A 16,526-nucleotide genomic window follows, 5' to 3' on the forward strand; every position below is an offset into this window, starting at 1 on the left:
ACGAGGAAGTGATAACATCTTTGGATATAGGGATCCGCTGCTCCGCCTGTAGGCAACTGGATACCACCCCAGCCTGTCCACGGCTGTGTTCCACATCCCTGCATCTGTGAACAGGGCTCTTCATGCTTCATCAAAGCTAGATGTCTGCTGCTGCCATTGGTCCCACAACACCATCAGGCTTCTGTCCTGGTCACAAAAAGCTGGGGAGAACAGAAAGAGAGTTATAATTTGAGTAGAGTCAAACATTTTATTCTGTGAAGATTAGGGTCCGACTGCTTACTTTGATAAAGCTATTTGAGCATAATTGGTTATCGGCTTAAAACATTTACACCCTAATATCGAAATCGGCATCAGCCCCCCCCCAAACATCCATATCGGTCTGGCCCGATTGAAAAGGCGAGAGGCAAGATGTAATGTAATGACGTAATGGCAAGGTATACAGTTATGGTTTTTATTTTCAAGGGATTTGGAGGTTCAACACTGGCAATCATTTAAAGCATTTGAAGATGTATCATACTGAAGAACACGCCAAGCTCAACACAGCAAATCAACTGGTAGTTCAATATGTAACTGGGGAGATGTGTTTTTTGCTTAAGAAATTATTTTACAGTTATAAGTAAAAGAGGCTGTGTCTGACTGACACACTCCTGTTATTTTCTTTCTTACTTTCAGTCAGGACTTAGGGGGGATGCTTCACTTTGCTTTGAAGAAAGTATCATTGTACAAACTGAAACTTGCTAAAAGTACAGTAAACTTAATAACTACTCATGTTTGCCAGTCTCCCCATGAACAATTTCGCATCGATCAGGATTGATTCAGTGAAGTAACATATTGAATGACCATAACCACAGGCACAGTATGGCAACCCAGGAAACTTGGCTAATATTGAGGGAGAATAACAAAATAATTACATAGACTCAGGTAAAATTTCCTTTTTCCGGCTCTGATTTCATATTTTTACATAGAAACTATCAGCTATAATGAACCACAAACACTGTTATTTAGGTAGAAATAACCCTGTAATTAAATAGAAACAGATGAAGTTGCATTTTTGAGCTCTTATTTTACCTAATTACATGGAAATTAATTTCCCCATTTCCATGTGCCAAATACGGCTTAATATGATATTAAATTGGGATTACGGGGTAGTAACACGTGTAGCTAAATAGGCAACTGCAGGTAACTATTGATAATTACCAAGTATTTTTCCTAGAAATAGGAAATACGTAGCCACCTTGGGAGCTATGGTAACTAATTTATAATTTACTAGGAATATATATATTACAGTCCCTCCAGAAAAACGCAATGACGCAATCACATAATTCAACGCATAATTCAACGCATAATCAGCCAAAGTCCTCACATTTGTGGCCGCATTTTTTCTGGTGAGTGTGCCTATTTGTGTGGGGCTTGCATGATTACATAATCCCCACATTTTCTTTGTAAAAAAACAAAGTCACACATATCTTCGCAGAAAGTTGAAAAATGTTGCATTTACTTCACACAAAAGCAGCTATTTTCCTCCTGTTGCCTTGGTAATGTTGGTAAGTCATATCATCAGAAAGCTGCAAACCCTGTGAAGAAGACATGACAAAGTCCGCAAATCAGTCTCATTTGCCAAAAATAAGGTTGGAACTTGTTTGACTCATTAATGTTTTGTAAGTTTGAGCCATGTATCAGAATCAGAATCAGCTTTACTGGCCAAGTTTGTGGCAAAAACAAGGAATTTGACTCTGGTATACTAAGCCCCCTTGAAAACATTTTTTTTTTAATTTGTCATTATATCATGAAATAAAAAAAGATGAGAACTTAATTATTCACAGCACTTTCTGTCATGTAGTATGCTTGCTTATCATAGGAAGTCATTCGAAATTACTCTTTACATTAAGGTAGTAGCCAAGTGAGAATGGAGTGTTTAGACAACTAACACAAGCAGAAAAGAACAGAGGCCCTTGGTAAGTCAGTGTGTATGTTTGCTCAGACAATGTGTTCTCTGGACCCGTGCTTTAATCAGACCTGCGACATTATGTTTAGCCGCACTGTCGAGGAAGTGCCCAGCAAATGAAGTGGGCTTCATAGATAACTAAAAAACTTTCTGGTGGAGACCTGGGGCCTCGTGTATCAATACTTGCGTGGATCTCATACGAAAAAATGGCGGTCGCAAGAATCCTGAAAGTTGAGCATGCAGAAAAAAAATCTGGATGAATCGATTTGTGTGAGCGCCGGAATCCACGCATGTTTCCTTGACACATCCCAATCAGTGTGGAATTGAGCGCAGAGGTCGGAGAGACCGGACCCTCCCCCTTTGCGCCCGCCTATAAATATGCAAATGTATTTAAATAGGGTCTCCGCCGTCCGCACTTGCAAAGCAATGTCAAAGAAAAAGAGGTTCACGGCGTGCAAGCTGGAGCTGCTGGTCGGGGAGGTGGAGGAGACACTGCAGATTTTGTTTGACAGCCTGTCCAGTGGTGTCAGTACAAAAAAAAAAACAACAACATTGTGAGTGAGATGTGCAAGAGAGTGAACGCGGTGGGTTCGGAGCAACGCACCCCCATGGAGATGAAAAAAAAGTAGTTGGGCCTCTTATTGGCTAAAGTTCCCTTCTAATCACCAGTGTTGTTTATCATCATGTTCATACATCTTAACCACTTCTAATGACGTACAGCACGAGTTGATACGCATGTTTGAAGTTTTATGACGATGGTAGAAAAGTGTTTGTTTTACTGAACAATCAAAGTGATTCAAAGCACACAGTTTTCCTCACTAAAACTGGGCGAGCATAACTACATCATAAGCTTGCACTACTGCTAGCGCTCTGAAAGATTTCCTTTCTCTATTTCTAATGCATGTCTGCAATTCTAACTTCCGAAACAATGCGAGCTAAACGTATGACTAAATTCAACACTGCGCAATCACTAAATGCGATAACTACAATAATCTATTGGCCTAAATCTAAATTTAAATAACAATATGAAAAATGGCACGAACAGGACCTCAAGGTAGAGGTCAAGCGGCATACAGCTGCCCTCTGGAGGAGTGCCGGCTAGACAGGTGGGGGTCAGGGAGAGGGGCACCTGACAGAATTTGAGCAGCGGGTGGCAGCAGTCATGGGTAACACCTCTGCAGGGGGGATTGTCACCACCACCCACGCTGACTCCAAGAGCCTTGAGGGTAAGTGGCAACTCCATTTCTTATGCAACATTTCCACATGCTTTACCACAGATGTAAATGCAACAAATACACAGAATCAGCCATTTAAATAAACAAATATGTTTAATGTTTAACAGAAATTGATCCGTCAGCCTTGCCGCCGACGTGCAGCACCCCTGCCGGCTCCCGCCCCAACCCGTCCACTGGCTCAGAGTCATCCGCCAGTACCAGCGGCATTTGGGCCAACCCGTACCCCGGCCCCAGCACTAGCACCAGGCCGACAAGAGATAGACCTCCAGCCCACCTGGACCCAGCGGCGCATCCTCCAGCCCACACGGATCCAGTGGGAGGGTCTTCACACAGGTGGTCCTGCAGTCGCAGGAGGACATTATTAGGGGAATAACGGGGATCAATGAGCGGCTCGACCACCTGATAAATGTTCTGGAATGTTTAGTGGAACAAAATAAATTAATCTGGCTTCATGAATTGTGTAATCACTTCTTACCATTCCCATTGTGGAAATGAAATTCTAGCGTGCAAGGACGGCTGCCCGGCCGGGATCGGTGTCCATCCCTCCAGCCTCTGCGCATCACAGATGTTCTGCACATTGATGGAGTGGAAACCTTTACGATTAATGTAAGCGTATTCCTCATGGAACGGTGCTTTTATGGCAACATGAGTGCAGTCAATGGCTCCAATTACATTACAGAATCCAGCTATAGCTGCAAACTGCGCTTTTGTATTGACCTGTTCAGCTGCACCGTAAGGGAATGTAATGTACCTCCGGGAGAGGCGGATGATCAGGTCCACCACCAAGGACATGGCCCAGCTGAGGGTCAACTGGCTCACCCCTGAACGGTCCGCCAACTCGCCCTGGAAGGAGCCAGTGGCCAAGAAGTCGAGCATGCTCAGCACCAGTGGTTCTGCGCTGTAGCACTGGTTGCAGCTCCTCACAAATTTGCAGGAGGATGGCCCGCGGTAGCCGGAACCGGCTCATCAGTCACTCGTCAGAATTGTGGAGCAAATCCTCCCGCTCCCTGAAATGTCGCTCCCGTCTTATAGTACCGTTTGCCATGTCTTCCAACATTGCAAGTGCTGCCATTGTTGAAAGTTGCACATTCAGCACAATCGCGAAGGATCTTTTATAACCGCTTAAGTAAAGCCAACAGGTGTTTGTGTTTGTGTTGATGGCTTTTTTGTGCCCGATGTTTGTGTGGTTGTTAAATAATGTCAGTTACCAAACACTGCCAGACAGTGTCGCCAACGAACCAAAGTGCAGTCAACGCAAGAATTGGCACGCACCTCCAGAGTTGGCGTGAAACAGCGCATGAATAGACAAACTTTTCGCGTTGATACATCTGAACGTGAGCGCCGATCCTGGCGTCCCATCATTAATATATGAGGCCCCAGATCTGGTTCGGAGAGACGGCATTCATCCCACATTGGATGGAGCTGCTCTTATTCATATGGCTCAGTTTATTATAGACCCAAAATCCTGACAACCCAGACTTGAGACCAGGAGGTAGAGCTGCAGTTTTACACGCTTCTCTGCGCATCTACCAGTTACCCTTCCCAACCCCCATAGAGACTGTGTCTGTACCCAAACAATGTAAGATAATTCACTCCAATTCATTTGAAGAGGGGTTAATCAGAAAAAACCTAATCAAAATATGTCAAAAGAATACCAAAATTAGATGTGGACTATTACATGTCAGATCTCTGATGCCAAAAACTGTATTAGTAAATGAATTAATGTATGACAATGGCATTAACTTGTTCTGTCTCACTGAGTATGTTGGTAGACATGAATCCACTCCTCCCTGTCACATTAATACTCATATTGCTTGAGGCTCTGGCCAAGGAGGTGGAGTTGCTGCCTTTTTTTGACAAAAGTCTAGTTAAAAAACCCCAAACCCAAAATAAGTTTCAGTTCATTTGAAAGCTTAATTCTCAGATTGTCTCATCCAGACAGAGAAACTCTACAGCTGCTTTTATTTGCTATTGTGTACCACCCTCCTGGTCCTTACTCTGAATTCTTATCTGAATTCTCAGAGTTTATATACAGTTTAGTTCTTAAAACAGATAAAGTCATTATTGTAGGTGACTTTAATATTCTTGTGGATGTTAATAATGACAGTCTTGGTATTGCGTTTATGTTTCTTCTAGGCTCAATCCGTTTCCATCAGTCTGTTCATGAACTCACTCACTCACTGTCACAACCACACCCTCAACCTCATCTTGACGTATGGAATTGAAGCTGAACATCTAGTTGTATTTCCGCAGAATTCACTTTTATCTGACCATCAATTAAGTCAAGTCAATTTTATTTATACAGCGCCAAATCACAACAAAAGTTATCTCATGACACTTTACAAGTAGAGCAGGTCTATTACCACACTCCTATGAATTTACACTCAACAATTCTTCATGAGCAAGCACATCCTGCAACAGCGGTGACGAAAACCTTCCTTTTAACAGGCAGGAACGTAGATCCAGGCTCAATGGGGACAGCCTTCTGCTTTGGCCAGTTGGGGGGAATTAATCACTTTTGAATTTATACTACTCGACTACACTCCACTAAGGAAAATGTGAGTTACGAATGTAAGGATGGATGTGTGACACCGAGGGATGACAGTCACGACGGTCTAAAATAAGGAATGATCATTTTTGTTCTGCCTATCACCGAGACCATATGTCAACAACATCATGCCCAAGACCACTGGAAGCAGAACAACCTGTGTTGAGAAAAAATAAAATAAAATAATGCTCCCGGGGCAGTCTCCTACCTTGAGTGCCTCAGAGCGTTCCCAGGGACAAGAATAGTGACAGTCATCCCTCGGTCTCACAGATCCATCATTACATTTGTTATTCGTGATCTATTTTGACCTCACTTTGACCGTCACTATGGTCTAAAAAAGTGATGACACATACCAAAAGGGTCGCAAGGAGCCCAAACTACCTAATATTTGTCTTGGTCATGGACATGAGGGCAGCCTCGCAGATGGGAGCTGGGTGAGTTACGTCCACCCTGTAAAATCTAGTAAAAGTGCGTGGCACAGACCATGAAGCCACTGCACGGATATCAGCCACTGGCACACCCCTACAGGCCCCCCAAGACGTAGATATTATCCTGATAGAATGAGCCCCTGTACCTTAAGGGACTGGCATAACCTGAGCCCTGTAAACATGGGAAATAACCTCCACAAGCCAATGAGACAGCCTCTGTTTGGACAGAGTGGGTGTTTTTAATGTCCATGCTTATTGAAGAAGTTTGACGAGCATATTAAAAGTAGGTCTTTTACTGACATTACCCTGACCCCTGAAAATGTAGGGAGTTGCCATTGAAACTATAGTCAATAACCGTAAGCCACAGTAGCCACGACCCAAGGGTCCGGCACAGTTCCCTAACAGGAGGTCCGTGACAGCTGGGAAGGGCAATCAATGGGTGACCCCAAACCTGCACCCCTAACTGAGCTGTGGCCTTCTCTCTCTGGTCCGAGGATTCGGACCCACTCTCCAGTCAATTGCATGAAATGGCCAGTTCCATGAAGCCTCAAGTTTGTTAACTGCCCCTGGAGGTCGGGTGGGCCGCTGCTGCCTAAACTTAACCAATGGTGCCCAGGTGGTAGTTAGAGCTGATTTATGGCACACATACTGGACAGCTTCCCTTGATGTTGCAGAGCATTCTGCATGGTCCAGCATCTACTGCGATACCAGATGAAAAACACGCCCGGATGCCCCAGGGAGACTCAGAAGATCCCGCTTGATTTCATTTCCAGGGAGGTTTATGCAAGCCAAACCTGCCTGCTAGACAAAGGTGCTGCCTATACAGGCTTCTCGGGCCAATGCGTTAAAGGAGCAAGAGACCAGGCGGTCCGTCCTAGCACACTCATTCTGTGGGCAACGTAGATTGGTGGATACATGGGTGGGAACCAGGGATGTCCAAGCAGTAATTAACGGCTCAACTGGTGGCATATCCTCCAGCCTCGACTCAACAGAAACCAGCCATTGCCAGCTGGCAGCAGCCTGCATTAAACTGCGGGCAACTCACCCCATAATGACCTGAGCATCTCAGCGCAATCCTCCCCCACCAGTATGGAAGGTGGTGGGCTCACAAGAGAGATGTCCTCCAAGACACCACTATAGGGAGCTAGGTCAGGTGCGGGAGACTGAAGGCCCAGGGCCCTGGTGACGCTCAGCACCCCGTGAGGTCAGGGCGCTAACAGGGACCCCACGTGACATTGTGGAGCAGTCAGATGGTTCTGCAGAGCCAGAGTGAAGTTCACCCCCGAAGGTGTCCCTGCCTGCTGTGTCCTCCATCGCAGTGTGGGAAGGATAGAGGGATAGCATATCCACATCACACTACTAGTCCTCCTCACCATCGCTCTTGGGCCTGGGTGAGGAGGGACCCCACTGGACAGGAAGCAGGGAAGGAGAAAGCATGCCCTGTTGACCCTCCAGTCTGTCCATCCTCAATGACTGACTCCACACTACTCCCCTCTGTAACCACAGCAGTGGCAGGGTGTTTAATGGGCCTGGATGCCTCTTCTTGGACAGGGCTGCGAGGGGACCCTGAGTGCCTGTTGCGGGGATGCTTGCACATGCATTTACAGCCATGGGCTGTAAATCAGGGGAGGGCCGCCAATCAGGGAAGCTGGCCCAGTGCAGTTGTTCCACCCTGAAGAGGTCACATACTGCCCTGCAGGGGTTGTCCACATACTCCAACATGTGAGCAGCTCCAAGGCACAGGGAAAACTCCCTGCTCACACTAAGCCCACGGCTTCAAACAGCAGTGTAGGCACACAGTAGTAAGGCAATCTTGAACTATCTGGAAATCTAGCACATGCAAATGTGACACACAGAATATAAGCTTACAGCATACCAGCAAGTTAAGCTAAGCACGTAGCTCAAATTGCAACAAACCACACAATCCTTGGGGAGACAAGGCACCTGCACCACACTGGTAGTAAATTAGTGGAATATGAAGGAAAAATCAGGGTTTCCTACCTGAGTTTAATAGGTCTCATACTTAAGGTCTCAATATGAGGCGATCAAAGTAAGAGTCTGAAGCGGGAGCATTCTCTGCTTTTTATAAACACTGGTCATTCTGCTTCCGGAGGTCATGGGCATGACATTGTTGACATATGGTCTCGGTGATAGGCAGAACGAAGGTGATCATTCCTTTTTAGACTGTAGTGACAGTCAGAGTAAGGTCGAAACAGATCAGTAATTATCAGATGTTTGTCTGATCATGTCATAGTCAGAAATAGATTGCTTGCTGCGTACTTTGGTCAAGAAGAACAAGTGTCTATAATGGAGGGTTATGAAAATATCAAATAATTATTACAACAAAAAGTAATGAAAACGAGGCAGATAACGCACCGCAAAATAATTTTGAATCAACAAAGTTATATTCAAAAATGCACAAGTAGAGTTTCTTCTGCAGTCTCCGAAAATGATGGGGAAATGTTAAATGAAATCGCTGAAGTACTTCACCACTAGGGGAGCTCTGTGAATTGAGATTTTTTTTTTTTAGTAGTAGTATTTATAATGGCCTCTGTAGGAGTGACCGGTTGCAGTGATAACTCTGAATTTTCTGTATGAATTTCAAATTATGACTCTCTCAGTTAGTCATATTCTCCATTTATATAATATTTACATGTACGTCCTCCCCTCCCATTTTATGACATAGTACCTTCCAAATGGGAACTCGCCACAAATGGTCAGTCAGCGATTAGTTCCGTTGCAGCTGCCGCCTAAACTAGCTTTGTAGCTGACCTGTATCGTGCTGTCTGGCTTTTTTTTGTTCTCTAAACTCGCGACACCATGGATGAAGACGGAAGGGCTTTTTCGGGTATGGATCCTACAGCAGTCGCAGTGTTGAAAAGTAATGTTGACTTGTTTTGTTTTTTTCTGTCTTTGGGAGTTAAGCTAATTGTGAAGTTGGCTAACAAGTGGTTGCATGCTAATTTTAATAAACAGGTTTACTTGCTCTTACATCGGGGCTATGAACAGTTAATTAGTAACTACACAAACAGTCACACCTTAAAAAATTATTGATAATGTTTTATTGCCAGAATTCATATTATGGTACAGAATGTAGGTAGTTACCTTAGTTTAGCTGTGGCTTACTTTTTTGGCTGATGTTAGCATGACATGGCAGGAGGGTCTGACTTTGCACAGTTGCACAGTCATTGCAACACTGTACAATTAACTGTTTAGCAGCTTAGCATTTATTTATGTTCCCTGTTATCAGTGCATGTGTGTGGGCAAGAGAGAGTGACCGAGTCCAAGGGGCCCACACTGGAAGAGATGGGAGATGGCAACCGCTAAAGTCTCCTTAATTAATGGGAAATACTGGTTGATAGGGTTAGTAAATAAAATCAGATAAAATCATATAATAGAATAATAGGGTCTTCGCCCCAGAGTACCTCCGGGCTCAGGCCCTAAAAAGCAATTTCTGCCTTTAGTTGAAATGGCGGGAAGACCCTTTGAATACAGATTGTGACTTAACCAGTTTATTAAATTATACTGTATATTTATAATGTGGCTGTATGTGTTTTTCAGCTGCGAATATCAGTACAGACATGCTCCCAAGTCTTTCTAAGGAGGTCTTGTGTGATATCTTTCCGGGGCCTCAGCACTTTTTAAGAAGGAGAGCCATTTGGAGGATGACACAGGTAAAAAAATCAGGTGATATTACTTTTTAACGTTGTGGAGATTTGATCATGCTGTGATTCATAAGTTCAGTGAGGCACTGCCTTTATGGTAGTTGTTTCTAATGCACTGCTATTGACTTATGATAAATGCTCATCTTTTTCAGGGTGAGGATTCAGACCAAGTAGGCACCTTCTCTGGGACTTGTGCGCTTGCCAGCTCCCACTGCCTCACTACCTCAACCCCTTTGTCCACACTTTCTTCCTCCCCCACTTCTCTCCCCCCTTCAAACCCAGGAGACCAATGTGTTAACAGCAGAACTGTACAGCTTGTAAGCCCGCAATATGTCATATACACAGACACAGAGCTGGAGCTGTCAAGAACCATCTTTTTTGAAAAACACCATGCTGGACAAAAGGGCTATACACTTTCCAAAGAGCTTCGCTGTCGCTTAATAAGAAATACAGTAACAAGCATGATTGCCATCAAGAGAGCTGCAGGGGATGATTTCCAATATGCATGCAGCCGTGAATTAACTGTGATGGCTAAGCGTCTCATTGAGTACTACCCAATGCTGCGGGACAGGTCTGCAGGGTAGGGGGATATGCTTTATTCAGGATCAGTGCTTGTATGGTTTAATTTCATTATCATTAATGTGATTTTTACACACTCTGTTTTGTGTTTTTGTCAGGAATCTGTGAAGAAGCAGCTTTTGAAAAGGGTCCAGAATGTGACACCTGCTAAAAAGAAACAGGGAGCAACTTCTACGAGAAAGAGGCGACGGGGCATTAACTTTGAGAGTAGCAGCAGCCTGGAGTCATCCGCTGACGACACTGAGTCCAGTGCTTGCACCATAATCTTGTAAAGATCACCACAAGCAAGCAGTTCCCCAGAGGGTGAACAGTTGAATGGTAAGAGCACATATTGATATTGTGTTTTGGTGTTAAAACTACTACTAGTATTGATAAGGAGGGATGCTCTAATTTAGTTTAAATTTTTTTTTAAAAAACCTCATTAGTTATTATTTCATTATACTTTGGGTATTTGTTTTTTTGTCACATATCACAAAACTGTAATGGTAGAAACAGTCATTGTAAATTAGTTTCAACAGAAGGGCCTGAAACTACTAACAGCCCACAGAACCGGGCTAGACACTACAAAGTTCTGCAGGAGCTATACAAATCCAGGCCAAGACCCAACAAGAAGGATGTTGCCCAGCTCTTGGACCTTGAATACCAAGCAAGACGGGCTTACATTGACTCAGATGTTATGAAAGAGCAGGACAGACCTACCAAAATTCTTCAAGCATATCCCTGCTTCAGAGAAGTTGGATCATGGAAGCAAATCAAATCATTTTAAGTTTATGTTTGATAAGATTGTAGTGGTTAAGACATTAATATTTATATCTTATTTTAAAGATATTTTCTTCATGTCTTTCTGTGGCAGATCATGGATGAACTGCAGAGGATTCTCAATCAAGGACAGTCCCACTTCGTACCTGAGCTGAAGGACCGCTGGGGGGCCTTTTGTGAGAAGAAAAGGTTCAAAACTCCAGTTTTATGGAGTTTTCAAAAAAGTCATGAGGCCTCAATCATCAAATTAAGGTAATTACAGACCTAATAGAAAGTTGGTGGCCATGTTTGTTTAATAATTAGGGCTTGAGCCCAAAGGTACTTGGGGAGAAGACTATTAAGTTTGCTCGACACACTCAAAACACTAACACTAAAATTGACCCCCTAAACACACTCGAAAACTCAACAAATTTTGCACGCACATCCGGTCTGCCAAAAAAAATCAATAATCAAACTTTAAAAAAAACAACAACAACTCTTTAGTGCCACAGAGGAAGACAAAAATGCGTTTCTGACCACAAATGCCCCTAGGTATGTTGTACACACATGTGACCTCAATCATCTCATCAAGACGCACAAATCATTCAGTGACACCCCTAACCTAAAACCAATAGGAAGTCCACAAAATGGACAAAACCGTCAAAATGAGGACATTTACACACCCCGAACAAACACTATCTCCTCCTAGGGTGTTAATGGTATCGCTTCAAAAATTTAGTACATCACTCAGGACACTTAAAGGACCAAAAGTTATTAAAGTTTTTTTTTTATAACTCACATGGTTTGGATTTTTATAAGCCCTCAAAGTCAGGGACACTTTTTTCTCTTACAATGGAAACCTATGGGGAGGCTGTCTCCCCTCACGATACATACTCTCAATCACAGGCTTGTCACGTCCAAACTAAAACTCCCACACCTTCAAAAAGCACACTATTGAATTCCTGATAAAAATCCCTACAAAAATATAATCTAACATTCCACTTTTGATCAACATATGGGCAATTATGACTGTTTTTCACACAAAAACTCTAAATAATTCCTGCTCTGCTCTCCACTCTGACCCAGATGGCTGAGTGCAGCAGGGGAGGGGTTCTTAAAAGGGCCAGGTCTCAGTTCTGCTCTCAGACAGTGCATCACACTGAGGCTTCTATCTCCTAAACTACAAGGCCCACTGCCGTCATACTTAGACTGCTGGATTCGGGGTGACTCCTGCCACCCGGCCGCAGGTGCAAGGGGGCTCAGGCCCTAACAACGCTGCTTGTAGCTTTAATTTGTTTTGTTTTGTAACTGACTGCAGTTAATAAATTTAGACGGTTTTGTTTTTCACAGTAAAGCAAACCATTGCCATGATGAAGGCTTTGCTGGACCTGTTTCCATCGCTCGTTGCTCCACCCAAGAAGTCAGGGCATGCAAGTGAGGGTATGCTTCACATCCTTGAGGTCAGAAATTCATGCATGTATGACAGTGTTCAGTTTTTCTTGTGTTCCACTACTTGACCACAGTCTCTCAACAATGGATGTTTTGCGATTATTTTTCTTTTTGTGTTTCAGTCTGCTGAAGACCCCAACACCTTCCTCCAGGGAAGACCACTGTGCAGCCCTGTCATCATTGTGTGCAAGACCAATTGTATCCTGGCCATTGGCACAATGCCTGTGTTCATTTTCCCAAAAGAGGACATCCCAGACAGCGTGATGTACATAATGGCATTCTACGACACCACGGGTCGGCAACTTGCGGCTCCAGAGCCTCATGAGGCTCTTCAGCCTCCTTGTTGCGGCTCCCTTTGGCATCGACAAAAAAAACCATGACAATGAGTTTTTTTTTTTTAAATGAAAATGAATAACGGTTATTTCTTTATTTATACATTATTACTTTTGCATTTTATTTACTACTACTACGGTTATATAGCCTATTTTAACATCTTATTTTGTAAACTTTTTAAAAATAATTTGTCAACTAAAATATGCGTCATATCGTCTATAGCCCTCAACTTTGCCTGCAGGCGGCTTCTTGAGTGTGCGACGCATTCAGTAACCATGAGTAAAAAATGAAAAATCTCAGACAAAAAAAGAGACTTTAACTCTGCGTGGACAGATGAATTTGCCTTCACTGCTAATGACGCTGGATTACCGGTGTGCTTGATATGTAGAAAGAAATTATCGAACAACAAAAAATGCACAGATCCAGTCGAATTTTGCCTAATCTCCTGCTGGGGCCCTGCCCGGTCCGTGACGGGTCCCTGCTCGGCAGTAGGCAGGTCCGTGACTGTAATGAGATCCCCTGCGATGACGTTATTGGCACTGGGCCGACTCCTAATGCCCCTAAGCGCCGTTTGTGGAAATTACCTGCACTGCTTTATCAGTCCACCAGGAGGAGCAGTCATTATAAGTGGTTTCTGTGTCTGAAAACAGCGGCTCTACTGTCATATGCCTGCAGCATTTAATGTATACATTAACCTCTTAATGTATTTTTAAGTCCTATCAATAGTTTCTACTCAAACAAAATTAATTTGTATTCCTTAAATGTGTCTTTTCTTTACATTCATTATGAAGTCTGAGTAAACTGTACTTTTTAATCGCCTATTTTATTGTACTCATGTGATTGAGCTCAGACAACTCAGTATTGTCAAATTTTGCCAAAAATCTAGTTTATACCAGTTTGGACAGAGTGGTGGCATTTGTGAGCTCTGAACTTTTTGAATCAGAGGAGACACGGGACAGAACAAAGACAGGGAACTCAGTTGTAGTAGCTGAAGTTCTAGCACGCAAGTTGTTGGACCCACATTGGAAGCCACCGGTGAATGACCTGAGTTCAGCCACAAAACGGTAAGTTTGAACCTGTAATGTTGAAAGATATTTTCAAAACAAGCACTCAGCATTCGCTGAAAAATACAAGAGGTTGATTTATGACTCCTCACATGGAGAAAAAAAAAGAAGGGACCGTTCACTGCATCAAGGATTTATGTGCAGGAGTTTCCTTTCATTGCTTTTTCCCCAATTCCAACAGGGAGAAATATCCTAATGCTACATGCAACTAACATCACTCCACCTAGTGCTGTGCTTATACAGGAGACCCTTTTCACTACATATGTAGACAGAAACCAGTTTCTTAGATATTTTGGGATTTTTTTTCTAGTTTTCTGAAATCTTGAAATGTGTTTTGTTTAAAAGAGGTGATACTCAATGGCCTACCTGGTTTTATTCATTTAAAAGGCTTTTCTTAATGAAAAGAAGATTTGCTCTTTAATTTATTTCTACAAAAACATTTCTTGAGAAAAGGGAGTCATCTTGTATTTGGAATGCACTATACTCAATAGGTAGTCTATCAACAGTAATAATGTTTCGGCTGATCTATGTCAATTTGCATCAGATATTAGTGAGCGTGAATGCGTGTCATGTGTCTGTGATAGACTGTAGTTTGTGAATTTTAACTTGTTTGTTTCAGATGTTTCTGGATTGAACACATTATCTTGTTGACTTGACAGCTGGGTGAAGGCTGAGTGTATTGTGAGCCTGTCAGAGATCAAGTGACAAATTGTCTGAATTGTGCAGAGTACGTACAAGCAATCTTTAAAGCTCTTAGAAGGTGATTAATATTGCATCACTTAATTTCCATCAAACAAGCTGTGTTTTTTTGCATGCCAAGTTGAGTGTATAATATGTCACTGCTACTACTGGGGGATTATGGCCAATAACCACCTTTTAAGTGAGAATGAAACACTTTGTATATCTTCTTACAGAGTCCCTGGTGGACAGGCTTTAAATATTCTATTTGTCCATCTGTTGAGTGTGTTACTTCCTCAAATACACTGCGCTTGTTATTTGACAAACTTGTTTCCCAGGTATTTGCACCTTGACGATCTCATGCTCAACAAAGGAAGCATCTACAATTTGAAAATTATTTTTGCCAACTGTAACCCAAAATTGTATATAATAAAGTAGTGGCGTTCCTCCTGCTTTAAAGTGTTTATGAAAATCTGATGTTTATCTTATCTTTGATATTTGATCTCTCTTTTGTTCCATACCATCAGTTCAGCCTTCCTGTAACTGTCAAATAAAATAATGTTTATCCATCCCCAGCAATATTTGAGTTAAACACTTTCACGACCACTAAATTATTGTAAATCCAAGAATTTTGTTGACATCACTCAAGCTCACAAATATATTATAAGATTAATCATAATAAATATATTGTAATTTGAACTAAAAACCGCTTTGCTGCGGAATGATCGTGTATGAATAAAGGTTAACAATCGATCTTGAGCGCACCGAGGAGGGAATTTGAACAGTCAATTTGATTCATGTTGCGCAAGATGTCAGTGTGTTTGACATCGTTGTCTATTGATGACATTGTCAGGAATGCTTATTTTACATTTACTTTTGAATGCTAATGCTTCCAGTGTCCCTGGTTTCAGACAGAGGAAAGTCGCGTTTGTGATGACGAATCTGCGAACGACGATCACGCCAACATCTGGGGCGCATTTCTTTAAAACACAACCAGTCGCGAAGACAATCAGTTTACTGGAACACCGGTGACTGAATTCAACACATACTGACATATACTGACGTTTCAGCTTAGCAAACGAATAAAAGAGAGAAATAAATGACCCGTTTACGTATTTCTGTAAGTGTCCTTGTTCCCCGTTAAGTGAACAGCGATAACTATGGGGGGAGCTTGTGGGGATTCCTTGCTACACATCACGGATTTTATTACTTATTACTTACCTCGGGGATGACATCTCTCGGTCACTTTCGCCTCTGTTTGATAACTGCCTTGCCCTTTTTCGTAACTGGCTTTGTTCATGCGTATACGTGGGAATAAGGAATAATAGCATATGAATGATGGTTATCAAGATATTGTAGTTTTACAAATAAAATTTCGTGATAAGTTAAGTAGGGGATAGCCTTTAAAAATTGTGTTTTCTATTCCCGCACCTCTTCCTATTGCTTCTTCTTCGTCTTTTTCCTTCTATCGTTTTCTGGATGCTAACGAACAGCTTTTGAGTGCATTACCGCCACCCATTGATCTGGAGTGAGGACATAAAATCCATTTTATATCAATAGTCTCACTCTCTCTCTCTCTCTCTCTCTCTCTCTTTCTCTCTCTCTCTCTCTCACACACTCACACTCTCACACACACACACACACACACACACACACACACACACACACACACACACACACACTCACACACACTACCCCACCCCGAAGGCTGCTGGGATAGGTTCCAGCTCCCTTAACAGCATAACAAGTAGACAATGGATGGATGATTCCTTTTTAAGTTGTAGTAGAGTAGATACAAAACAATGACACCATTTGGGCACAAATGAATGAAAAGTTCTTCAAAATAAGTACAGTACAATTACTT

At 42.7% G+C, this 16,526-nt stretch overlaps 1 protein-coding gene across 8 annotated transcripts in view; it reads right to left on the minus strand.

Moving 5' to 3' along the window:
- The window catches only part of LOC147253788 (palmitoyltransferase ZDHHC3-like), a 47,158-nt gene extending 31,021 nt beyond the window's left edge, over positions 1-16,137 (minus strand). For 3 of the 8 annotated variants that reach the window (XR_015118597.1, XR_015118598.1, XM_086219086.1), the window contains exons 1-2: positions 15,884-16,087; positions 1-200 (exon numbers count right to left, since the gene is read on the minus strand). The exon at positions 1-200 is cut by the window's left edge and continues 212 nt beyond it. Coding sequence is in view for 6 of the 8 variants with exons in the window: in XM_086219086.1 (XP_086075212.1) it covers positions 1-124 (124 nt within the window). In the remaining 2 variants the exon portion in view is untranslated. The other 5 variants (XM_086219083.1, XM_086219084.1, XM_086219081.1 and 2 more) reach the window with 5 other exon arrangements.
- Between the last annotated feature and the right edge of the window lie 389 nt (positions 16,138-16,526).

The sequence above is a fragment of the Aulostomus chinensis genome, chromosome 11 (genome assembly GCF_037954235.1).
Source record: "Aulostomus chinensis isolate RoL2024-O1b breed Wild chromosome 11, RoL_Achi_v1.0, whole genome shotgun sequence".
Taxonomy (NCBI): Eukaryota; Metazoa; Chordata; class Actinopteri; order Syngnathiformes; family Aulostomidae; genus Aulostomus; species Aulostomus chinensis.